General features: G+C 48.3%; 1 protein-coding gene across 1 annotated transcript in view; it reads right to left on the bottom strand.

The window, feature by feature from the left end:
• Itgb3 (integrin subunit beta 3) overlaps positions 1–24,835 on the bottom strand; it is a 57,233-nt gene that overhangs the window by 12,689 nt on the left and 19,709 nt on the right. The window contains exons 3-10 of the mRNA XM_021212782.2: positions 19,217–19,412; positions 17,929–18,181; positions 14,580–14,742; positions 13,735–13,896; positions 11,306–11,401; positions 10,634–10,723; positions 9,465–9,599; positions 7,752–8,181 (exon numbers count right to left, since the gene is read on the bottom strand). Coding sequence (XP_021068441.1) covers positions 7,752–8,181; positions 9,465–9,599; positions 10,634–10,723; positions 11,306–11,401; positions 13,735–13,896; positions 14,580–14,742; positions 17,929–18,181; positions 19,217–19,412 — 1,525 coding nt within the window. The remainder of the gene's footprint in view (positions 1–7,751; positions 8,182–9,464; positions 9,600–10,633; positions 10,724–11,305; positions 11,402–13,734; positions 13,897–14,579; positions 14,743–17,928; positions 18,182–19,216; positions 19,413–24,835) is intronic.

Here is a 24,835-nt window from a genome sequence, read left to right as displayed (position 1 = left end):
GCAGGGGAGCAGGGGACCTAGCTAGAAGAGCTCTATCCCACAGAGACGAATAGCAATGTGGGCATCCCAAGGGGCTAAAACCCGGAAAGAGAAGTATTCGGATCCACATCTCCCAGACTTCCTGCCCTTTTTCTTGCCCTATTCTGAATCCTTCCCCTTCTCTGCCAGCATCCGTCTGAGGATTAGAGCCAGCTCCTTAGGCCCGAGGGCTCCCTATAACCTGTGCCCACGCAGGGCATTCAGGAACTTTGACAGAGCGGTATGGATGGGAAGGGCTCCTCCAGCCCCTACACCTGTCTTCTTTTGACCTGACATGACTGTTCCCTCTCCAACATGACAAGAAAGGCCAACCGTCACTATCATTATCTTCTCCCTGTTAAGTCAGATGCCAACAAGGGCTCTGACTTGAACTAGTTAGCCCCTCCCACCAACAAAAGAATGGACCAGCCACCAAGGCCCATTACTGTGTTTCTCAAACCAGCTAATTGTCACCTTGCAAGGTCAGAAGCAAGGCTCTGAGGGAGAATGCACAGGATGGTAAAATGTACTGGAATGAGATGAGAGAATGGTACAGCCTCGTGCCCAGTGCCAGGAAGGGAAGACATGCATTTGTGCCCTGGGTATGCAGGTTGATGGGGTAGGGTACCCAAGGGCCAGACAAAAGGCACCGAGAGCCTATGGAATCAACCAACAGGCCAAGGAAGCACAGGGAACAAATATAGCCTACCTTACAGCCTGCGGAGGGCCAACACTGCTAAATAAATCCCGTGAATGCCATAGAGAGTAGGCAGCAGAGAACGAGAAAAGCTGGGTGAGAAGAGGAGAGAGGGTGTCCAGAGGTAAACAGCAGAAATCTGGTTAGCCATAACCCCACACCGTCCAAAAGCCTCCACCAAACCTCACAGAACCCAAAGGCCCCCACCAAACCTCGCAGAGCCCGAAGGCCTCCAACAGACTTCTGCTGATCAACTCTTCCTGCACCTGCACCTGAACCGCAAAGCTTCAGAAACATTGACCACACTGATTCATTTCTGAAGCTGCAAGCATGGTTCGGCAGCATCCAGCCTCACCGATACAGCCTGCCTTCTTCTCGCATGCCCCTCGTCTGCCTGTGCTTTTAGTCGGTGATGCTATTTTGAGAGATTCTGTAAAGGAGCAGTGAGGCCTAGCTAGATGAATGAGTCACTGCGGTGTGGGGGCAGGAGGTCCCTTGCAGGGTACAGTAGATGTCTCCCTGACCGACTCCCGGCTTGCTCTCTCCGCTTCCAGCTGGCCATGAAGCCAGCCGCTGTCTTCTACCGCATGAGCCTGCTGTCGTGCTGCTCCGCCCTAAGCGTTTGGGACCAAGCAAGCATGGCCTGGACCCTCTGAAACCGTGGGCCAGAACGAATCTTTTCTCCTTCATTTCTCTCAGGTACTTTATAGCCGCGACAGAGATAACTAACACGTCCTGTCACCCTATGTAGCTAACACGTCCTGTTGCCCCATGTCACCCTATGAGGGCACAGTAGGGCAGCTTTGGGGGGCGTTTAGAGAAGAGACTTAGGTTACTTTCTAAAACCAGGGAAGTTTAATCTTCCCACTGGCGCCTGTGCCATCAGTACTCCCAGTGGTGACAGTGAAGTGCATGGACACCTGCTCGGCTTTCGCAAGTGCCAAGCGCGTGCCATACCCTGTAATTCCTTACCCTCTCTTACAACCCAGTAGTGTCAGAGAGGTTGTGTAACTGGCCACAGGGCCAGCCGAGTCAGGGCCCGGCCGGGACAGGGCTCAGCCTTCTGCAGCTTCATGGTCTCCTGTTTCCGTTCATATTGTTCTATCTAGATGTCCCTTTAACCCTGCGATTGCTTTCAAGTCCCGATTCACCCTTAAGGCTCACTAACTTTTTGTGACCTGTTCAGGTGGCACCAACCGCCTTCTCAGGTGTCCCCCCGGCCCCCACCCCGGGACAGTATGGCTGTCTCTACATCCACCTTTATTCTATGGTCATTTGCTGGATTGCCGGCTTCTCTTTCTAAACTGTATGCTTTGTGGTTAGGCGATAGGTTTATCACGTTAGCTTTATCATTAGCGGGGATTACCATGAAGTCTTTTATGGAGTAGGCAGACAGTTAGTGTTCCTTCAGTCACCCACACACTCAACACCCATTTACTGACCTCGTACCACACGCTGGACAACGGAGACTCAGCAGTGGGTGTGCCAGACAAGATCCGTGCTACAAGGGAGCCTGCCATCTCAATCCATGGAAAATACACATACATACAGCAGCTGTGCCCTGGGCTATAGTATCACAGTAGTGCAATGAGCCGCCAGCCCTGCTGTGGAGGGCCCATTCACTTCTCAAGTGTAGGACTGGGAGGGAGCCTGGCAGGGCAGGGCAGGCCGCTTGAAGGCAGGTTTTTTACCTCACAATGCTGGATTGCTCTCTCTCATATTCTCTTAACAGGACTCTAAAAGTCGGCCACTAAACCCTACAAAGAGCGGCCCGTTCTCTAGAGCGCTGCATCAGGAAGACCTGGACAGCTGACCAAAATATGACTGTGAATTAGAGCAAAGATAAGGAGCAGATACTGGTCTGAAAATCATATCAGTCACTCCAAGAAGGGGAGGGAGGGTGGTACAGGGCCATACTCTGATGGTAACTAGATCACACCCCCTGCTCTCCATGAGCCCACTGTCTTTTGGGCACTATGGGCCCCTACACTTGTGGCCCTGCACTGCCCTCTCATAGATTCATCATCATTCAAGACTCAAACACGTATATACAACTCAGCTACAGCACTCCCTTAGAAAGAAGTGCATGTTTCTTAGACAGCTGGTGGTAGGGGGGGGGGGCACAGCATATGCTAAAGAGACAGGGGCAGGAAGATCACAGGGCCAGCCTAGGCTGTACATTAGGGCTGGAGTGATGACTCAGCAGTTAACAGCACTGGTTGCTCTTCTAGAAGGCTAGAGTCCTCAACCTACAGGGTGGCTAGCAACTGTCTGTAACTCCAGTCCTAGGGAGATGCAGTGCCCTCTTCTGGCCTCCACAGGCACTACATGCACATGATGTAGAGACAGGCTGGCAGAACACCTGTACACATAAAGGGGGGGCTGGAGAGATGGTTCAGTGGTTAAGAACACTGGCTGCTCTTCCAAAGACCCAGGTTCAATTCCCAGGAGCTCACAATTGTCTGTAACTCCAGCTCCATGTGACTCGATCCTCTCACACAAATATACATGCAGGCAAACACCAATGAGCATAAAACTAAAAGTAAAGAAATCATTTTAGCAACATAAAAAATAGCCAGGTGGTGGTGGCACACACCTTTAACCCCAGCACTCGGAAGACAGAGGCATGTGAATTTCTGTGGCCAACATGATCTATAGATCTAGTTCCAGGACAGACAAGACTATACAAAGAAATCCTATCTTGAAAAACATTAAGTAATTAATTAATTAGAAATCTGTTTGTTTTTTTTCTAAAAAAAAAAAAAAAAAATGTGAGACCAGAAACAAGCTTCCCACAGAGATAAAGCTGGGGCTGGCAGGAAAGCTGGGAACCAGAAATGCTCTAAGCCTTGAGACTGGGCTCTCTAGAGGATATTATGGTTGGGATCTTCTTTGCTGAGGAGAAGGAAAGGAGGAAGGGAGGCAGGAGCCAAAAGCCAGTGAGGCTTAAGAAATAGATCCGTCAGTAAAGGGCTTGCCATGGTCAAGAAAATCTGAGTTCTAACCCCAGAACCCATTAAAAAAATAATAAATAAAAGTCGGGTATGCTGGCATGCATTTGTAAATCCAACACCAGGAAGGCAAAGATAGGCGGGTGCCTGGGGCTCACTCACAAACCAGGTCCTAGCAAGAGACCCTGAGACAATAAGCAAGGTAGACACTTCCTGAGGAATGGCAGAGTCATCCTCTGATGTCCACATATGGATGCTAGTACATGCTTGCACGCTCAAACACACACACATACACACACACACACACACACACACACACACACACACACACGGCAGGTATGTGGTCTAGGACAGAAACTCCTTCCAGCCTGAGCCCATGGTGAGTCTGGAAGTATGGGTGGCGCCTCAGAGCTGGGTCCACTCTGAGGAAGCGGAACTACCCTTGCACAACCTTCCTTCGCTGGTCAACTTCTGAACGCAAGGCGGATCCTGTCAGCTCCTGAGAAAGAGCTGCTGTGCAGCAGCTGGGGGTGGGGATGCCAGGCTGTAGGTGCTCCACCATGTCCACTATACTTGCTTTCCTGGATGGAGAAAGGAGGATGCCACAGGGGCCTGGCAGGACTCAGAAGAGGCCTCTGCAGAACCAGCATCCCACAGTGTTTCCTTTGTGAGGCAAAACAAAGTGATCTTTGACAAGAGGATCTGCTGGCCCAGCCAGAGAGTGATGTCTGGAATGGAAGTGGGCAGCCGGAGCCAGCAGGCTGACCCCAGGCCCTGGCAGAGTCAGCCCTTAAAAGGAAACCACAGTATAGTAATGTCACAGTGTTGGTACCTCTCCAGCCAAAAGCGGGGGGGGGGGGGGGGGGCAAGGCTAGGCTGGGTTCACAGGAAAGCCAGAGCAGGGAGCAAGAAATGAAAGAGTGGGAGAGAAGGAAGAGGGGCTTCAGTCAGAGGGAACATGGTTACTCTCCCTGAAAAGCCAGCCTTCCAGACTGACTTACGATTCCACTCCTTTCCTGTGAGAACCAGCCTTCCTTGGAGAGCCATCAGACATCACCTCCATGAAACTGCCCACAAGTCCCCCACCCATGACTCACTCTCTCTCTAGGGACTCAGCAGACAACTCACTTCTGGGTTCTAGCAGGCTGGAACTCCTGGTGTGACAGACACTTTGGTATATTAATAAGCAGTAAAATTGTCTGTTGGTACCTGTTCCTCCCATGTGGCTACAGCCTAAGGCCCAGCCCACAGAGGAAGCCCATCTGTGTGCAGCAGGCAGGAAAGAGCCTGAGAGGAAGCATGCACTTTCTGTCTCCCTGCTGTCTGAGGGAGAGGGGAAGACAGGTTAGAGCTACAAGCAACCTCAAAGACCAAGCCTGACGCATGGGGGGGGGGGGAGGCAGGGGGGGAGGTACCAGGCAGCCACCTGCATGCTCAGAGACCACAGGCTAGGAAGAAGAGTCACAGTTAGCACTCCTGCCCCATGATGTCCCCAAGGCAGGCATCAAAGAGGAACACCGATGTGCTGGACATTCACTCTGAGAGGAATCACACATGCTGAGCACTCCATGAACATGTGTCCCTAAGGAAGTGCTAACAGTGTCACAGGACAAGATGAGGCTCAATGGGCATCAGACACCCTGGCGAGAAGCAGTAAAATGGGTGTGGCATCCAAAGGAGTCCCCCTTCCCCCTGGGGGACTGGAGTGGAGCACACAGGACCAGACATTTCCACACTTCAGGAGGTAGGAATTGCCAAGGTTCTGTGGGGTGGGTGGCTGGCTGGGACCCCCTCCCCCAGACCACACCCTGGACCAATCATCCCAGAAGAGGCAAAGGGGCTCTGAGGCTCTCCTGTAGGCCTTTCCTAGGCCAACCTCACCCAGCACTCCCAGCTTGCTCCTTTGTGTGTGCCCTTGGTAGTAAGAGCATGGCAGAAATACTGTTAAATATTAAAATGAGCTGAAACCCCTGCCTCTCACCCTAGTTCAAACTGCTATCGTGCGCCCGTTTTCGTCATTGGGGTCCTGATCTCTTGCTTAATTTAGCTAATTTAATAATGATATAATAATTTAATAATAATATCAATTAATTATTAATAATTATTTAATAATTTTATCATTAATTTAATAGTGATATCTCTTTCCCCCACTGAAGTAAACGATGTTACAGACCAGCAAAGGTATCACCTTTATGTTTATGGGGCATGTTTTAAATTTAAAGATTATTTTTAAATTATGTGTATGGTGACGGCGTGTACTTGCAGGTGCCTTAGAGGTCAGAGGTACTAGCGTCTCTGGGGCCAGAGCTAAAGGTGTTTATGAGGTACATCAACAAGAATAGCATACGCTCTTAACCACTAAGTAGTCTCTCTGGTCCCCAGGGACCTGTTTTTACACGGCATATTTATCTTTTTTTTTTTTTTTTTTTTTTTTGGTTTTTTTGGTTTTTCAAGACAGGGCTTCTCTGTATAATTTATCTTTCTTATTGAGCTTTTTGGTGGTGGTGGTGGTGGTTGGGTGTTGACAAGCCTCAAACTTACGATGCAGCTAAGGATGACCTTGACCTCCTCATGACAGTCTATAAGGCTGGGATTACAGGCATGTGCCACCGTGTTAAAGTGAGCCCCTGAGTCACTCAGCTCAACTGGCTGAACCTCAATGCAAATGAAGTCCACCTGGGTCTTCGATCACCACAGAAGACAGTTACACAGCCTCTGTTCTGTTGATCACACAGCATCCTGCACATGAGTCAGCCCAGCCAACGCAACCAGCAAATGCCTGCAGTCTGTCTGTCCAACATAAACCTACCTCCAGAGCCTCAGAAAAGAACTCAGGCCGTCCATTTGCCCTTAGGGTATTCAGATAAAGGCCATATTGACCATGATTTTGGCTCCTCTTTGTCGGGAACAAATCCGAATGGTCTCTGGGGCCAGTTTGAAGTTACCAATAGGCCTCAGGACTGCCCTGAATTTCACAGTAGGGACAATACAGAATCCTGCAGGTCGAAGGGCTCAAAATTCTCATCTCCAGGCTGGAGAGACAGCTTGTGTTACACACATGAGGACCTGAGGTCAGATCTCCAGCACCAGGGTTTTAAAAACTAAAGCCAGGCTCAGTGGCACAAATCTATATGCTGTAATCTCAACACTTCAAAGCAGAAACAGTTGGATCTCTGGAGCTTACTGGCCAGCCAGCCTAGCCAACTGGTGAGCTCCGGGGTCAATGGGAGACCCTGACTCAAAAAGTAAGGTAGAGAGTAACTGAAGAAGACACACAATGGTCACCTCTAGTGCATTCACACACACACATATGCATGTGCACACTCGTGCACACATGCACACTTGTGCACACGGACACACACGTGCACACACACATACACACTTTTCATCTGCAGGTAGGTAATCCTTATGGCCACACCATCCTGTGGGACTTTCTGCTATGTCAAAATGTTCAACATCCGCATGGTCCAGTATGATAGCCACCAGCCACACGTGGCCTACTGAGGAGCTGAACTCATGTTTAATTAATTCATTAATTTAAATAGACAGCAGATGATAAACAGGGGCAATGTCTAACATGAGCATACCATTTTCAAGGACTGTTCTAAGTGCCCCAATGACCTGCATATATGCCACTACTTTCTAAGTCTCTGGAGATAGAAAAATAAATTCAAGTAAAATTATTATTAGTCTTACAATATATTTCCAACATCATCCATCTGTAAACACAAGCAGTTTAACTACCATGAGGCTGATCTTTTTTTTTAGATGAGAAAAATGTTGGTCCTCAAATTCAAAAGGCCTGGGAACTTGCAACATTATCAGAGAGAACAGAAGAAAGCAAGATAAACTACTTCCCCTTGGTGTTTCTCCACTCTGCCTACTCATTCTAGCTTCCTCCAGTGCCACAAACAAAGGAAAAAGGACTGCTTCCCTCCTTGGCTCATTTCTGGTTTTCTATTCAGTGGAATCGGTCCTCAGTTCTGCCTGCCTTGCCAACCCCAGGCCCTCCACTTGCTCCCAAGGCAGTATGGGTATTCACGCACGCATGGCTCTGGAGCAAGCAGATAGACACTTGAACTCACCAGAACACATCTCCCCTTTGTAGCGGACGCAGGAGAAGTCATCGCACTCGCAGTACTTGCCAGTGATCTTGCCGAAGTCACTGCTGTGGCAGACACACTGGCCACAGAGGCACTCGCCCCGCTGGCTGCAGATGGGCTGGCCCTCCTTGGGGCTGCACTCTTCCTGCTGAGAGGGTCGGTAGTCCTCCTCGGAGCACTCACACATGGACCCCAGCCAGCCCTGGTCACAGCGGCACACCCCACACTCAAAGGTCCCGTTCCCATTGTTGCAGCGTGGGCTGAAAGGCTGGGCAAAGGCCTGGCAGGCACAGTCACAGTCGAAGGTCACCTGGACGGTGAGGCTGTCCTTAAAGCCCACAGGCTTAATGGTGAAAGAATGCTCCTTCTCTTGGGGGCAGCCACGCACCTTGGCCTCGATACTAAAGCTCACCTGGATGGAAAGACGACATTGAGACCTAAGTGGATCTGGGTAGCACCAGCCCCAGAGGAAATGCTGTGCTGTAACTTTCCAAGGACAACAAAATTGGATGTCAAATCCACATGCCCAGGGGAGTTCTTCAGCCTTAATTCTATCGAGTCTACAGAGTAAAAGCTACCCTGGTGTAACATAGCAATAATACCACTGTGGCATATCTCACTGGACAGTTACAGACAAGCAATAGAAGACTGGTTTTTTGTTCTGAGAAATAAACCAGTTCAAGTAGGACAGAACCTGTGATTTGGGGAATACGTTTCTTTGGCCAACTATGCCAGCTGGAGTTAAGTATTGTTGTTACATAATAACAGAAAGGCACACAAAATGTTGCTTTGCACCACACCATGCTATACAATGGTCAATGGCAAACTGAGAGATTGCATAGCATAGCATTTTATTGCAGGGTGCGGAGTGTGTGGTGTGAACACGTGTGTTTAGAACATAAACGTATAGGGAACTGGACCAGAAAATCTCTCTCTCTCCCATCGACCAGGTAGTGGAGAGGAGAACCGGGAAAGAAAACCAGGGGAGCTGGAGAGGTGGCTCAGAGGTTAAGCGCACCGGCTGTTCTTAACAGATGACCTGGATTAAAATCCGCACAGCCGATCGCAACCATCTACAATTCTATTTCAAAGCAATCTGATACTTGAGTCTAGCCTCAACAGGTACCAGCTACGTGTGTGATACACAAATATACATGCAGGCAAGATAACCATACACATAAAATTTAAAAAAAAAAAAAAAAAAAAAAAAACAGTAATAATCAAGAAAGCGGTGGGGGGGGAGGGGCAAGATTTACACTCTTAAGTCTCAAGAGGGTGGGGACTTTTGCCTGTTCCACTTGCTGATGGATTTTCGTCAGCTGGAATAAAACCTGGTGCGGTCAGTGCTCAGCAAGAGTCCACAGATGCTAGACTGCCCCCATTTTATGTGGCAGAGAAAAGAAAAGCATTGCCCTGGGTGAAGAGATAGGTTAAGAGATATTTTCACTTTCAACCAGACGTGCAGGTGCAAACACAGAAAACCAAACCAGGCTTTCTTTAAATAAATAAATAAATAAATAAATAAAAGGTTTCCTCAGCAGCTCTAGAAACCTTAGGCATCAGAAGCTTCAAGTGGAAAGATTGACAGACAACCCTACTACTTTAACGTCTAATTCCGGAAAGGGTGGGGTGCACACAGATCCTGGGGCCCATGGTCAGAGCCTCAGCATCAGTCCCTCCCCTAGCCCAACTCACCGTGTCTCCAATCTTGAGGCCCACACAAGACTTGAGGCCCGGGATGACCTCATTGTTCAGGCAGGTGGCATTGAAGGACAGTGACAGTTCTTCCGGCAGGTCACGTACTTCCAGCTCCACTTTAGAGCGGATTTTCTGAGCAGACGAGGGCAAAAGACGGTTAGGGCATAGACAGAAGCCAAGCCCATCCACACAAAGCCAAGCCAGTGGCCTTGGACTTGCCCTGAGGTTTACCTGGCAGCTGCTGCCATAGAGGCTCTATGCTCGGTCACCTCTTTTGTATGTTGCTGAGACCTGGCTTTCCCTCACTCTGCCCTACAGCTGCATCCTTGGGCATAGAATCCCCATTTGCAGCTTCCTCCTCCTCTTCCTCTAAGCTCCCCACATGCCGTTCCTATTCCTCCCTGGCCTTCCTTTCTGGCCCATTTCAGAAGGTGCCATTCATTACTCCCAAAGCCGGCCACCTCTGGGGGCATAAGGGAAATGCAGTAAGGCCACTCGGGAGAATGGCAGACGGCTCCCAAATCCGAGATCTGTTAGAACATGGGTCTGTGCCTTTAGGAGTGACCCCACAGCCTGAGTCAGGCTTCCCTGCAGCTCTCTTTGGGACAGAGAGTTCCAAGGCTGTTTGTGCTCTGACTTGACTGTTCTTGATGTATACAGTACCTCCTGGCTTCTGTGTGTGTGATGTTCAACCAAATCACATGATAGGAAACTTCCCACCACTCTTAAAGTGTATTGTCTGGAGATAAAAGCTGCTCATTGGAGAGGCTCCTTGGGCCTCCCCTCCCACTGTTCTCATGGAAGTTTGTTCTCTGTCTCTGTCTGTCTGTCTGTCTGTCTGTCTGTCTGTCTGTCTCTCTACATATATATCTCTATCTATCTCTTTCCTTCTCTGAACCTCTCTTATACTCTTAACGAAGCTCCTCTTGTCCCCTTTTAAGGTCCTATTATGTTTATTCCCCCATATTATATTGTTTATATCTGATATTCTCCCACCCACAGACCCAACCATGGCTTTTTGATAAAACTTCCTTCCTAAAGGAAATTTATGTGTCTGCTTTCTGCCCTAGATCACGACATCCCTCTTGTACTTCTTTTTTTAAAAGCGCTGATGAGTAAGCCTCGTCCAGCAGACACACCAGGGCCTCCTGGGCCAGCATTCTTACCCCGTAAGCATCAACAATGAGCTGGAGGACATTGCTTGAGTCATCAGACAGGACTCCCACTGTGGTCCCGGGGATGAGCTCACTATAATTCTAGAAAGGAAGACAAAGATGTCCACAGCGTACTGAAGAAAGTGGTCTCCTCCTCAGGCCTTCCTTCGTCAGACTGGCAGTGTGTGTGTGTTTGTTTGTTTGTTTGGGGGGACAGGGTTTCTTTGTGCAACCCTGGCTGTCCTGGAACTCACTATGTAGTCTAGACTGGCCTTGAACTCAGAAATCTGCCTGCCTCTGCCTCCCAAGTGCTGGGATTAAAGGTGTGTGCCACCACACCGGACAGGCAGTCCTAAAATGAAGTTTGGAGGGCACTGTGGAATATCTTGTTATTACCAGAACAGATCTAGCATATTTTCATACCTGAGAAACATTATTTAAAAAAAAAAAATTTATACCCCTCCCCCAACTGAGTCACCTCTACTGCCATTGCAAATCACCACAGGTTTCCTTATAGGTGAGAGGTTGGAGGGAAAAGGCTACAGGGAGGAATGTAAGCTGCCTGGGGAATGAGTTTAAAAGGATTTTTTTCCTGGTTGGGTCCCTGGCTAGTGACAGCAGGAGCTGGCCACTGGGTCAGGTCCACCTGTGATGACAAAAAGAGAAGCCCAGAGCCCTAATTACCTGGTAAAGGCTGACGACATTTTCAGTCACTGCAAAGATCAAGTTGATGTTTTTCTGGGATAGTTTCTCAGTCATCAGCCCCAGAGATGGGTAATCCTGGAAACGGGGGAAGGGTGAAGGTTAATAGACATGTCTCACAGGCGTCCCTGGATTCTACACCTTTGAGGCTGGCTTATTTGGGGTATGACCAAGGCAATGTGAAACTTAAAAGATTTTACCCACTAATCAAAGTGAGTGTTATGGATTGGGTGTGGCTTCAGCGAGCCCCTCAGGTTTCGTGAGCTGAAACTGATTTCCCCCTGTGAGACGCTGAGGGGGTGGACACACACACATACACACACACACACACACCCCGCTAAGGTATTTAGGGTAGAGTTTTTAGGAAGTAAGTAGAATTAGAAGCCCCCAGAGTTGAATCTCACTAGCTTAACAAAAGAAAACCAATGAAGACAGAAACCCACACGCATGCTCCCTGACCTCACGCCTGCTCCCTGACCTCCCGACTCACGCATGCTCCCTGACCTCCCACCCCGGGACCGCCTGAGTCTTGGGACTCAACCAGCCATGATCATCACCAGATGCGGTCCCTCAAATCTGCAAGTTCTAAAAACAAAACTAAAGCTCTTTTCCAGCTTACTGTGTCCGTGCTGTTTTATCATTAGCAACAGAAAATGGCGCAGTGCCTGAATGAAAGGGTAAAGTCCCAGAAGCTCAGCTGTGAACCCTGGGGCTGGTGGTTCCAAAACCAAGCACCTTCCTTCCCACCCAGGTTCAAAACGTCTCCGTGGACTGGACCTCACTGTTGTGGAATTACGGGCAAATGCCCTAACCTCGCTCTACTGGTCACCTGCCACATGATCTAAGCCTCACGGTCCAAATGTCACTCACCCCTACGCCTCTTCCACTCAGCACTGACCTAGCTCATTTCTCCTGTTACCTGTCATCTTGGTAATCCTCCTCCTTCCTCAGCCTAAGCTCACCTCCTCCAGGAGGCTCCTCCTTGACCATCCCAGCTACTAAGAGCTTTCATCCTTCGACTGCCAATAGCCCTTGTCTGTGTCACCCACCCACTTAGTGTTCCATGAGTTCCATGCTATTAATACTATGTAGGGATATATCCTCTCTCTTCACCTAAACTTCCTAAGAGTAGGTCCTTACAGCTGCATCATCTCTCGCAGCTCCGGCTCAATGCTCTGTGTAGAGTTTGCTGACTCATTCGTCTGTGAGTGCCCAGCTTGGATGTGGTTAATACCAAGGAAGTGGAGAGACCAGGAAACAGTACTAGTCATGACTATGTCTGCGGAAAGCTAGACCTTGCAAGGGAGCTCATGAGATCTCCATGATCAAAGTGTCCTGCCTTTGATCATTTACAGGTGGTTGACTTTATTTATTGACTTAAAAAAAAAAACAAAAAAAAAACAGAGTAGGCTGGGGTGGCCTGGTAGTTAGGTAATATCTAACATAATGTGAAACGCTGGGTTCAGTCTCCAGACCAGGAAAAAATAATGGGCATAGTGGCTCAGACTCCTAATCCCAACACTCAGAAGGCAGAGGCAGAAGGATTGCAAGGTGAAGGCCAGCCTGGGCTAAATATAGAATGAGAGAGCCCCTGTCTCAAAAAAAAAAAAAACAAACAAACAAACAAGGCAGACATAGGGGCACATTGCTGTACCCTCACATCTACCAGGCAAAGGCAAAGGGCCTTCCAGGCAGCCCAGAATGCACAGCAAGACCCTGTCTCATGAAATGGGGGTGGGAGGGGACAAGACAGGGAAAAAAAAAATCAAGGCTTCCTCCCAAATACCCAAAGTGCTACTATATATTAAACATTGTTACATTTGTCTCATGGCTCACAGCAATTTCTTCTGTTTCAATTTAAGTTCCTTTTCCTCTTATTTAATTAACTATGGTTAACTAAAACACATAAAATAACTTTTCAGAAGTTTTCTTATGTATCATCCTAAATTACCCATCTTTCCTTCAAACCAGATGACTCTGTGCCCTTTAACCTTTCCTCAACAGACTCTGCTCTCTGGGTTTTTTTTTTTTATTTCATCAATGAAACCTTTGTCCTTTCCCCTCCCCTAACTTTTTTCCTCCCGAACTACAAGTGAGCGGGATTCCACGAAGGGGCCATTCAGAGAGGAAGGGAAAACACGAGCTTTCCAGCCGTGCCTGGCACATCACGTGGGTCCATTCTCGATGCCAAGAGGCTGGTGCTGATGACGGCAGACTCTGTGCACACTGACCACAGGCATGGTCAGACAGTGTCTATAGACCCTGGATGAGTGAGTCCCTGTGGGATATGCAGAGACGGGCATCGGCTGAGCCCCAGAGGACGCCCACAGGAAGCACTGTTTCCAGTTTCACACAAAAGCTCTTGCCCTACCAGAGTGAACACGGACCACGGCAGGGGCCAGGCATCTCACCATAGTAGTGGAGGCAGAGTAGTGGTTGTCAGTACCAATGTGACAGCGCCCATCATTGGGCAGGACAATGCCCGCCAGCCTTCCATCCAGGGCAATATGGGTCTTGGCATCAGTGGTAAACACGAGCAAATGGGACGCGTCATTCCTCCAGCCAATTTTTTCCTGTTTTAGATAGATAGATAGATAGATAGATAGATAGATAGATAGATAGATAGACAGACAGATAAATAGATAGATAAAAAATAAATTAAAAAAACACTGCAACTTCAGTTATGTCATCAATACAAAACTAAGACCCCAGAACTGGCATAGCTTGAAAAGCTGGACAAGTTGTCTTGGAGACAGACTTCAGTCCCAAGCCTTGGAACATAAACTAGAGCTTTCCAATCTGGGCTTTACTCCCCATAAGGGAGCCATCGCGTCATTGATTAGTTCATGAGGCTAAAGCATGCCTTCTTCAACTCCACACATAACTCCTCCAGTGACTGGGACCCATCTGCATCCACAGAGCTGGCCTCAACCAAAAGAAATCCCACCCTAACATCTGTTCATTTTGCTGAGGTCAAGTTAACCCAGGCTTGACTCTGAAATAGTTCCAGAAACTGTGGGAAGATGTTCTCCCTCAGAAAGATCTGGAGCTGCTGCGGTTTAAAGAAGTGTTAGCTGTGGCCTTGGCATGGATTATAAAGACAGACTGTGTATCAGGAGCAACTTATTACACATACTGTACAAAGTCCTGTATGGTTCCCATCCCCCATCATACTGGAAATCCCCAAGTGAACTGTTTCCTTTCCCATTTTGATTTGTGCCAGCTACACCTGGCAGCCCTCGCCTTCCGAACTCACATCACAGACTGTAGCCTGCATGATGGCATCAAAGCCACCCTCTGGGGCATCTCGATTACGGGACACACTCTGTTTCTTCACTTCGTCATTGAAGCGGGACACCTGGTCCGTTAGGGTCAGCACGTGTTTGTAGCCAAACATGGGCAAGCAAGCATTCTTCATACTGGAGGGAGATGAGAGGTCAGCTTAGCAGAAGCCATGATGGAAGGGTGATACAGGGGTCAGGGAGAGAGTACAGATATGGCCAGTGGCATACCGAGGCCAGGCCATATCATATTAGTTTTCATTCCCCATTCTCTCTCTCTCTCTCTCTCTCTCTCTCTCTCTCTCTCTCTCTCTCTCTCTCTGTGTGTGTGCCTTTGTGTGCCTTTGTGTGTCTGTGTGTATGTGTGTGTGTGTCTCTCTCTGTGTGTCTGTGTGTCTCTGAGTCTCTGTGTCTCTGTGTGTGTCTCTGTGTGTGTGTACCTGTGTCTGTGTGTCTCTGTGTCTCTGTGTGTGTGTCTATGTGTGTCTGTCTGTCTCTGTGTGTGTGTGTGTCTGTCTGTCTGTCTGTCTGTCTGTCTCTCTCTCTCTCTCTCTCTCTCTCTCTCTCTCTCTGTGTGTGTCACTGTGTCTCTGTATGTGTGTCTGTCTGTGTGCCTGTCTGTGTGTCTCTGAGTGTCTCTCTGTGTGTACCTGTGTCTGTCTCTCTCTGTCTCTCTGTCTCTCTGTGTGTGTGTATCTGCGAATCTCTGTGTCTGTCTCTGTGTGTGTGCACACACACGTGCATATTGGTGCTATGGATTGAACCCAAAGTCTCACGCATGCCAGATAAACGCTCTACCACACAGCTCACCTCCAGCCTCACAGAATCACAACTACTGAGACAATGTAGACTCCAAGCACTTCAAGCTACCTGTGGCATCAAAACCATACCTCCAGATAGCCAAAGGGGCAAGAAAGGAAGCCATGAAACCAGACAGGAAGATTCAGCTCCAGCTCCCCATTTACCAAGCATGAGCTCTCTGATAGACTCTCTGAACCTGTATTCCATCAAGGATTTGGTCACAGCAACAAGAAAAGTAATTCATACAGAAGCCGATTGAAGTCAGAGCTAGAGGTGTAGCCCAGGGGCAGGATCTATATGGAGCCATCAGTGCTTCTCCCATGAGAGCTATCGTGGGACCAAATAAAGCGGTTCTGCAAGAGTTAAGCTCAAGCTATCGTGGCTGTTATCATTAACACTGTTTTACTGCAACAATCAAGCAGATAGCCAGTAAATTTACAGATCATGCTTCGCTCTCCCCAGCTAACTGATGTCCTTCCTGGGGAAACATGGAGCTCAGTCAGAAGTTTAAAACTGTACCACAGAATTTTTTTTATAAAGTTAAAAAGTAAAGTCATGCCTTGTCAGCCCAGAAATCACCGTTTTAATATGCTTTATTTTTAATTGTGGAGGGGAGAGAAGAAAGAGAGCAGACACAGAGAGAGTAAGTGTATGCAGGTGCCCACGGAAGCCAGAAGGCAGCATTAGATCTGCTAGAGTTGGAGCTAGAGGCTTGGGCTAAGAACTGTCTGACTTGGGTACTGGAACTGGACTGTGTTGGGTCCTCTGAAAGAGTGGGAAGCATCCTTAACCACTGGGCCATCTCTCCAGCAGTAATCATCATAGTTTTAAATCACTACTTACTTGACAAAGATTTACAGTCTTTGTCAAGTAAGCCATCTAATAGTAAACTGCTACAGTTTGAATGTGAAATGGACGCCACAGGCTCACGTGTCGGAACACTTGGTCCCCAGTGTGGCACAGTTTGAAGGAGGTTATAAAACCTTTAGCACAGACCCTCGCTGGCATACATAGGGTTATGTGGGCAAGGCTAGATTGTTCCAAGTCAGCTCCCTGTTCAGCCCTGGTAGCAGGTAGCAAGCAGCTGCCACAGGTTCCTGCCACCACAGACCAAGCCACTTTAGACACTTCATGCCTTACCTGTCCTGACAGAATGCATACTCAGAGACATGAGCCAATAGAAACCTTTCCTCTCTTAAGTTGCTTCGACCAAGTGTCTGACCATAACAGCAGGGAAGATAACCTAACATAAACTAGCAGAGGCCCAGGGCTGCAGGCGTGGTTCAGAGGTAGAACACTCGCCTAGCAAACATAAGACCCTAAGTGCAATTCCTAGAGCTCCTCCAACCCCAGAACCTACTGGGGACCAAGTGTTCAAACGTGTGAGCCTGTAGGGCCCATCTCACATTCAACCCATTGCAGTTTACTATTGAATGGCTTACTTGATGAAGATTGTAAATCTATGTATAGTTGTGATCTAAAACTATCATTACTAGGGCTGGAGAGATGGCCCAGTGGGTTGGCTTCTGTCTGTCTGTAAACAGCATGTGGGAGGCTGAGGCCAGCCTAGACTACAGAGCAAAAATCTCTACCTCAAAAAAAAAAAAAAAAAAAAAAAAAAAAAAGGAGGTGAGGGGCTGGAGAGATGGATAGATGGATGATCTTCCAGGAGACCCAGGTTGAATTTCAGCAACCACATGGTGGCTCACAACCATCTGTAACTCCATCTCCAGGGCATTCAGTACCTTCTTCTGGCCTCTGATGGCACCAGGCACACACAGGCATGCATACAGGAAACACTGATACACATGAAACAATAAATTTTCTAAAAAATGTATTTCTATAAAGGATGTGAATAGAGAGAATGTAGCCATTTATATACTGTTAAAGAGTTCAATAAAGTGATTTAATTTTCTTGAACTCTAACTTTGTATAACTTGTGCCCTTGGTGGCTATAATAAGGACCACAGAACTAATTCCTCTGAAATCACAATTACATTCTTATTCTTCTAGACTTCTCTCTGCTTTTGAGCTTGTCCCCTTCATGTCTGCTCATTTGTGACAAAGCCGAAAAGCTGGTGGCACTTCTGTATAAGACCCCCTGGCAGCTGTGAGCCCTATTGACACAATACTCCAGATAGTAGGCCCATCTTCCAGGCAGGGAAGAAGTTGCAAATGCTATGGCTCTTACATAAAGCAGCCAACAAAGTGACCTGAAAGATGCTAGAGAGGTGGCTCAATGGTGAGAGCACTTGATGCTCTCCCAGAAGAACAACAAAGTTTGGTTCCCAGCTCACATCCACCTGCAACCCCTGTCCCAAGGGATCTGACACCCTCTTCTGGCCTCCACGGACAGTCACCTGGCACACATACATTCAAACAAGCCCAAACACACACATAGAAATAGAAATTAAAAAACAAACTTGTGAAGGAAAATCCTGGAGCTAAAACTGGGAGCCAGGACTTGGACCAGCTGTTGATAAAGGGAGGGGTGCTTCACTGGCTTGTGGAGAAAGGCCTTACCTGTAACAGGGGTTTTTGATTGCCTGAGGTGGGGAAATGTACATGTATGGCGATACAGGCTTGTCCACAAAGGCCCCAAAGCCAATCCGAAGGTTGCTAGTAAGCTTGCGCATCTGAGAGGCCAACTTGGTTCCCAGGGTCTGGATGCTGGACAGATCATCCTTCATGGAGAAAGACAGGTCCATCAAGTAGTAGATGTCCACAGGGTAATCCTCCACCTGCCGCACTTGAAGTGAAAAGATCTTCGAATCATCTGGAAGGCAGAAGGGTGTTAGGGTTTTTTGTTGTTGTTGTTGTTGTTTTTCTGCCTCCTCTTCTTCTAGGGTCAAATACAGGAGCAGGCCTCCATGGAGGATTCATAACTGCTTGATCAAATTATGCTTGAAAGTGTTGGTCGCCTCCCCTCCCCCACCACACACACACACACACACACACACACACACACACATATACACACACACATACACAAAACTCCTGTCCTCTTGCAGCATCTTGAACCTCTTCTTTTCCATTCTATGATTTCCCGCCATCTGTAAATCCCCATGTGTGGGACCCTCTGGGAACCCAGGGTCTATACTCTAAGTCATACAGCTGTCATGCTACAGTTCAGACTTCAGGCACTATGCTGGGTATGGTAGCATACGCCCGTAATCCCAGCATGCACAAGTCAGAAGCAGAAAGACTACTGCAAAGTCAAGGCCAGCCTGGACGACACGTGAGTTCCTGACTGACCAGAGGTAATGGCTCTAAAGTAAATAGCACCGTGTTCTCTCCACATCCCATAGACGCTTTGCATAGAGTGGCTCTCTCTCGGGCTCTTATTGAGTCAGTCAAGACAAGTCTAGATACTTCGAAAAGCTCCCCTTAGCCTAATAGCACTCCCTTTTCTGTCCCTACTTTGCCTGCTCCCAAACAGCTCCTGTGCCCTGAGGGAAAGAGGCTTACAACTTCCTTTCCCATCCCCCCTCTCATGGGTTCCTCCATCAGAGCTCTCAACCAGACAGCACACATCAGGAGGAAGCAGAGCCACAAGGATCGGTGTGGTGGGGTGAGGGCTCACACTCAGATCTCCTGACTCCAATCCTGATCCCTTTCATTTTCTTCCATTCTCCTGCCCACACACCCCCACTCTCCATCCCCTCCTCTTCCCATGCCAGTTCTATCCTGTGCTGCCCCTCCAGGGACAGTTCCCCGCTCAAACCTTCAACAGTGCCCACTGGTTTCAGGTCTCTCCCCAAGATGATCCCACACACACACACCTACCTCCCACACCCACACCCACGCTCACCTGGCCGTAGTCGAAGGGCAATCCTCTGGGGGCTGACTTGAGTGATCTGGGCGCTGCTTCCCGAGCCCTTGCTGCTGAGTGGCCTGGCCTCCAGGATCTGGGCCTCGCTGACTGGGAACTCAATAGACTCTGGAGCACAGTTATCCTTCAGCAGGTTCTCCTTCAGGTTACATCGGGGTGAGCCTTGAGGCAAAGTCTATGAAGAGAAGAGGCCAAGGGAAAGACCAACATCAGAGCTGTGCCTCCTGCCTGGTAAGTCACTTCCCTATGGCCAAGAGCTTCTCTGGCCCTTTGGCGCTAATCTAGCATAAAAGAACTGCTGTGGTCCTTCCATGGTTAATCCCTAGGGGCACGCACAGGAAGGGCGAATAGACTGAGGTAGTGCCTGTTGGCGGACTGACAACAGAGAAGACGGACCATTAAGTAAGAAGTCTGCTTTTCCAAATTGTAAAATATGATTAGTTTGTGAGTCTCAAAATCAAGTTTACTAAGTAAAACATAATTAAATAGAATAGAAAATACCCAAGTATATAAATACAAGTTTCAGTGTTATTTGGGGAATCTTTTATTTACTGGAAGATGGGGTTTAGCACCTATAACGAGTAACAATTCATGAGGTATTTCTTTCTGTGGGTCAAGGTTAAAACCATTTATCAATGCTGTGTTACATGCTGGCTGTTTTATATGGTCTATGTGTTTCCTGACTCCCCTCTTTATCCAGGACAAAGATGACAGAGCAGATACTGTGGAGGGTAAAGAATAGGAGCCCAAGAATGAGCTGGCTGAGACTGGCTGAGACTGACCCCCCTCCCCCTGGGCATTGTCACCACTGACTGGGGACCAGAGCATGACACACAGCTCTGAGCTCACTTCCTTCAGCTGTATCATGAAGGGAAAAAAAGTCACCCTTGGCTACAGACAGCAATCAAAACCACAGAGATGGAAGGGGAGATGTTGGTTGCCAGGGGCTGAGGAGGAAGAGGAGGAGGAGGAGGAGGGAGGAGGAGGGAGGAGGAGGAGGAAGAGTTGTTTAATAAGCCCAAATTCTAGTTTAGCATAATGAAATTCAGTTATGGGGACCGATGACAGTGAGGGCTTCACATTATACATAGTCAACGCCACTCACCTGGACACTTAAGGTGGTTACGGTGGAAAAATAATAAAAAGGACTAGGTAGGAAGGGGATGGGGAGATGTCCAGTCAGGAAAGTGTTTGCAGCACAAGAATGAAGCCTGAGCTCAATCCCCAGGACCCGTGTTAAACACACACACACACACACACACACACACACACACACAGACCTGGGTATGGTGACACATGCCTGCACACCCAGAGCTAGGGAGGCAGAGGCAGGAGCAGCTCCGGGGTTTGCTGACCAGGAGGTTAGCCCATCTCGATGAGCTCCAGGTTCAATGAGAGACCCTGAGTCTTAAGAAATAAGATAGATAGAAAGGAAGACACACAAAATAGATCTCCACACAAAATACACACACCACACGCACACAGAAAGGTCAAGGCGGTAAGTTCTGTTATATGTATTCTACCACAATAAAAAAAAATTACTTTAGAAAGAATTAACTATTTAATAAGAAGAATCTCGTCATAGGGATGCCATGCCAGGCTAAATAACACCGGGCAAGCGGAAGGCACTCAGCAAGAGTCAGCTGTCAACATGCTCCGTTGACAAGTAGTTCCTGAATAAGCTACCTAGGAGTAAACTCCACAAGCTGAGGGAAAGTGCCAGAGGACAGGGGCTGGCTGCTCTCTCAGCTTCCTCCTTCACGCTGGACAAAAAAACCACACCGACACAGAAGCATCACCTCAGCCTCAGGGTCTGGGTCTGTGTGTCACATGCAGGAATGCAACGTTCTTGGAAGGACACTGAAAGCAGGAAACGGGCCTCAGATCTAGGTCATCACTAGCTAGCCACGTGACACCGCAGAAATCACTCTGAGCCTTGGTTTCCTGATTTGTTTGATAAGTGGGGTTAGCGACGTGACGTTTTCAGTTCCATCATACCCTGACACTCGGCATATAACCAGTGAACTCGGCTCACTGTGTGAGCTCATGTCCAACTATCACATGCCAGGTTGGGGGACTGACCTGAAAGCTGGCACACCCCTACCTGCCCCTATTTCCCAATGTCTAGGTCTTCAGACTCTCCTAACTACCACCATTCAAAAGCTATCATCAATGCATTGCATATATTCAAGAACAGCTATTAACATTTACTGAGCCCTCTCTGCATACAGCCTGGGACAAGCACTTCAGGAAAGTTGCTGCAACGCTCACAGCTTGGTAACGCTGGAATTGCTACTTATCATTTTACAGGTGAAGAACCTCAAGGGAGAGGCTTCACAGATGACGAACTCAACTTTCTAGTTAAGAAGTTTGAGGCTTAAAGAAGTTAAGTAACATTCCCAACGTTACAGGGCTCGGGAGGACACCATTGAGAGGCCACCTAGATTCTCTGCCCATGAGTAAGCAGCCTCGTAAAGTAAGCTTCGTTGCCTTCTGTGGACTAGAGAATGTAATACAAGGCAGAAGGGCTAACTGAGAGGAAGGGTGCCCGGAGGAGCCACAGCAGAGAAGGCCCCAAGCATTCAGAGACCGGGATGCAAGATAAGGCTGTGAGAAGATCGGGAAAGATGGGTAAGTCCTTCCTGCTCAGCTGTGCATGACCTGGTCACCAGGACACCTGCAGAGAGATCAGTCCACAAACAGCCACGCACATTCTAAAGCTCAAGGGGTCCTTTGATGAGTTAAAGGCCTGTGTGTGTAGTGATACAGTGCAGCACTAACACACACTCACACCTCATCCTCACCCATACACACTACACACACACATACACATTACACACACATACACACTCACACCTCATCCTCACCCATACACANACACACTCACACCTCATCCTCACCCATACACACTACACACACACATACACATTACACACACATACACACTCACACCTCATCCTCACCCATACACACTACACACACACACATACACATTACACACACATGCACACTCATACCTCATCCTCACCCATACACACTACACACACACATATATACTACACACACACTCACTACACACACATACACACTCACTCCTCATCCTCACCCATACACACTATATACACACACATACACACTCACCACACACACTACACACACATACACACTCACTACACACACATACACACTCACACCTCATCCTCACCCCACACACACACTATACCTCACATACACATACACACTTCACATACACACACACTACACATACATACACACTACATCCCTATACACACATACACACTGCATACACATACACACTCTACCCTCACAGACACACACACACATTCACATATAACACCCTCACTCTCTCACACATACACATACACATACCACCCTCACTCACAAACACTACACACACACACTATACATATACACTACACCCTCACACACTACATATACACACTCCACAAACATACACACTGCACCCTTAAACACACATATACCACATACATACTCCACCCTTACAGACATACACACACACACACACACACACACACACACACACACAACTCATACACCTCAACCTGACCCAAACAGAAAGAGAAAGGGCTTCTGGCCTGTACCTTTCTTCTCTCTCAGCTTTCCAGATATGAGGCAGAGGAATAGCCTCCACAAGGAGAATAAGACTTAACCTTCTTGGTGACAAATGTCCCATAAGAGACACCACAGGCCTGACTATAGAGAAGAAAAATCTCTGTCCTGACACCTGACAGAAAAGCGGTGGGAAGAACTAATGCCTGGACAGACCAAGCCTTGTGGTCAGCCACCCATCTGTCTGTGCCTGTCTCTCACCCTTCTAAAGCACACACATGTACATATCCACACATGTACACACATGTATACATACATACATTCACACGTGTACAACACATCATCATCACCATGACTCTCATCTCTGATCCCAACTGCCCACAGACCTCAGAGAAAATCTTCCCCCAAAGGCAGTGATTAAGTCACCGGGATGCCAGCGGACCTGAGTCTTTCCAGAGCAAGGCAGAGGCTGATGGAGGGAACCAGGAGGGGAAGAACAGGGACCTGAGGGAGAATAGCAAGCCACCCAGGATCTTCAGGCTCAGCGAGGGGCGTGAATGCTTCTGAAGGGCCCCCCGCCTCCACTTTCTAACCTCGGTCTTAAGAAGAGAGGGTTGAAAGCTCAGACGTGCCAACAGTCCTTATGCTTCCTATAAATTCCCTTAGAAAAGCAAAAATAAACACTGAAAAATAAGACCAGAATGTCTCCCTCCCTTTACAATCGATGACGGTACAGGACAGAAACCTAACAGGCTTGCTCAATGGCCCAGCTCTTCCTGAGAGCTCTGGAAAGATCCCAAAGATACCAAGGCAACATCTTCAACACCCTTGGCCACAGTCCCACCCTGAGCCCAGATGGGAGAACCGATATCTCCAGGTCACTGACAGAGAAAATTAGAAAGGGGGTTGATGTTAATGTTCTAGTTCCCATCAAAACTGGGATGTTAGAGGGATGAGTCAAGCCCCGCCCCCTGGGGGGAAGCGCTCACCCACGGAGGTGGGAGGCTCCAGGCTCCATGCTCCATGAGCTCCTGGATTACCTCCCCTCCCTGGGACAGTGAAACATGCAATTAGGAGCCATCCCCCTTAATCCTGTTTAAGGAAAGTACATCATGAATAATGGTCACTGTGATATCTGTCTCACAGGGTTGGGCCGGGGCTAAAATAAGACCGTGAGATGATTTCAAAACACAAAGCCTCAGTATGAGTCAAATACACTCAAACCCTCTGGGGGTCCAGTGTAAATAAAAGTAAAAACAGCCGCTTTCCTCCAGTCCCCATTACAACCGCCACTGCTACCGTATGTTCTTCTTGGAGGAAGCCCTGGGAGTGGGTTTACATGTGCTAGGCTCTATTACAGAGCTGTCTCCCTCGCCTCAAACTACTAAGACCGTGGTTTGTTGGTTGTGAGGATGAGGGACATATTCCTTTTCTTTCCTTTTTTTAAAGGCAGGGTCTCAGCATCTAGTCCTGGCTGCCCTAGAACTCGCGACGCAGACCAGGCTGACCTCAAACTCACAGAGATCTGCCTGTTTTTGTCTCACCGCTGCTGGGATTAGAGCTGTGCCCCAGCCACCTTATTTTTTGATAGGAGGCCTCTCTGTGAATCTGAAGTTCGCTATTTTGGACTGGTTGTCTGGCCAGCAAGCTCCTGGGATCTCCTTGTCTCTGCTCCCCAACGCTGCAGTCAGAAGCACGAGGGCCAAGCCCAGCTTTTACCAGGATGCTGGGGATTTGAACTCAAGTCCTCTTGCTTGCATGGCAAGTGCTCTTATCCACTGAGCCATCTCCCTAGTCCAGCCTTGAACTTATACCTCCACCTTGATCCTCCTATCTCTACCTCCTAAGGACCAGGACTGCAGGTGCCACCATGCCCAGCTTATGCGATGCTGGGTTGAGCTCAGGGTTTCCGCATGTAACACAAGCACTCCAACTGGGTTGCATCGCCAGACCCTATGTACTGGATAGCTTTGTGTCAACTTGACACAGCTGGAGTTATCACAGAGA

The sequence above is a fragment of the Mus pahari genome, chromosome 14, assembly GCF_900095145.1.
Source record: "Mus pahari chromosome 14, PAHARI_EIJ_v1.1, whole genome shotgun sequence".
In the NCBI taxonomy this organism is placed as follows: domain Eukaryota; kingdom Metazoa; phylum Chordata; class Mammalia; order Rodentia; family Muridae; genus Mus; species Mus pahari.
The sequence above is the reverse complement of the archived record's forward strand: the minus strand, read 5'-3'. Positions and strand labels throughout refer to the sequence as shown.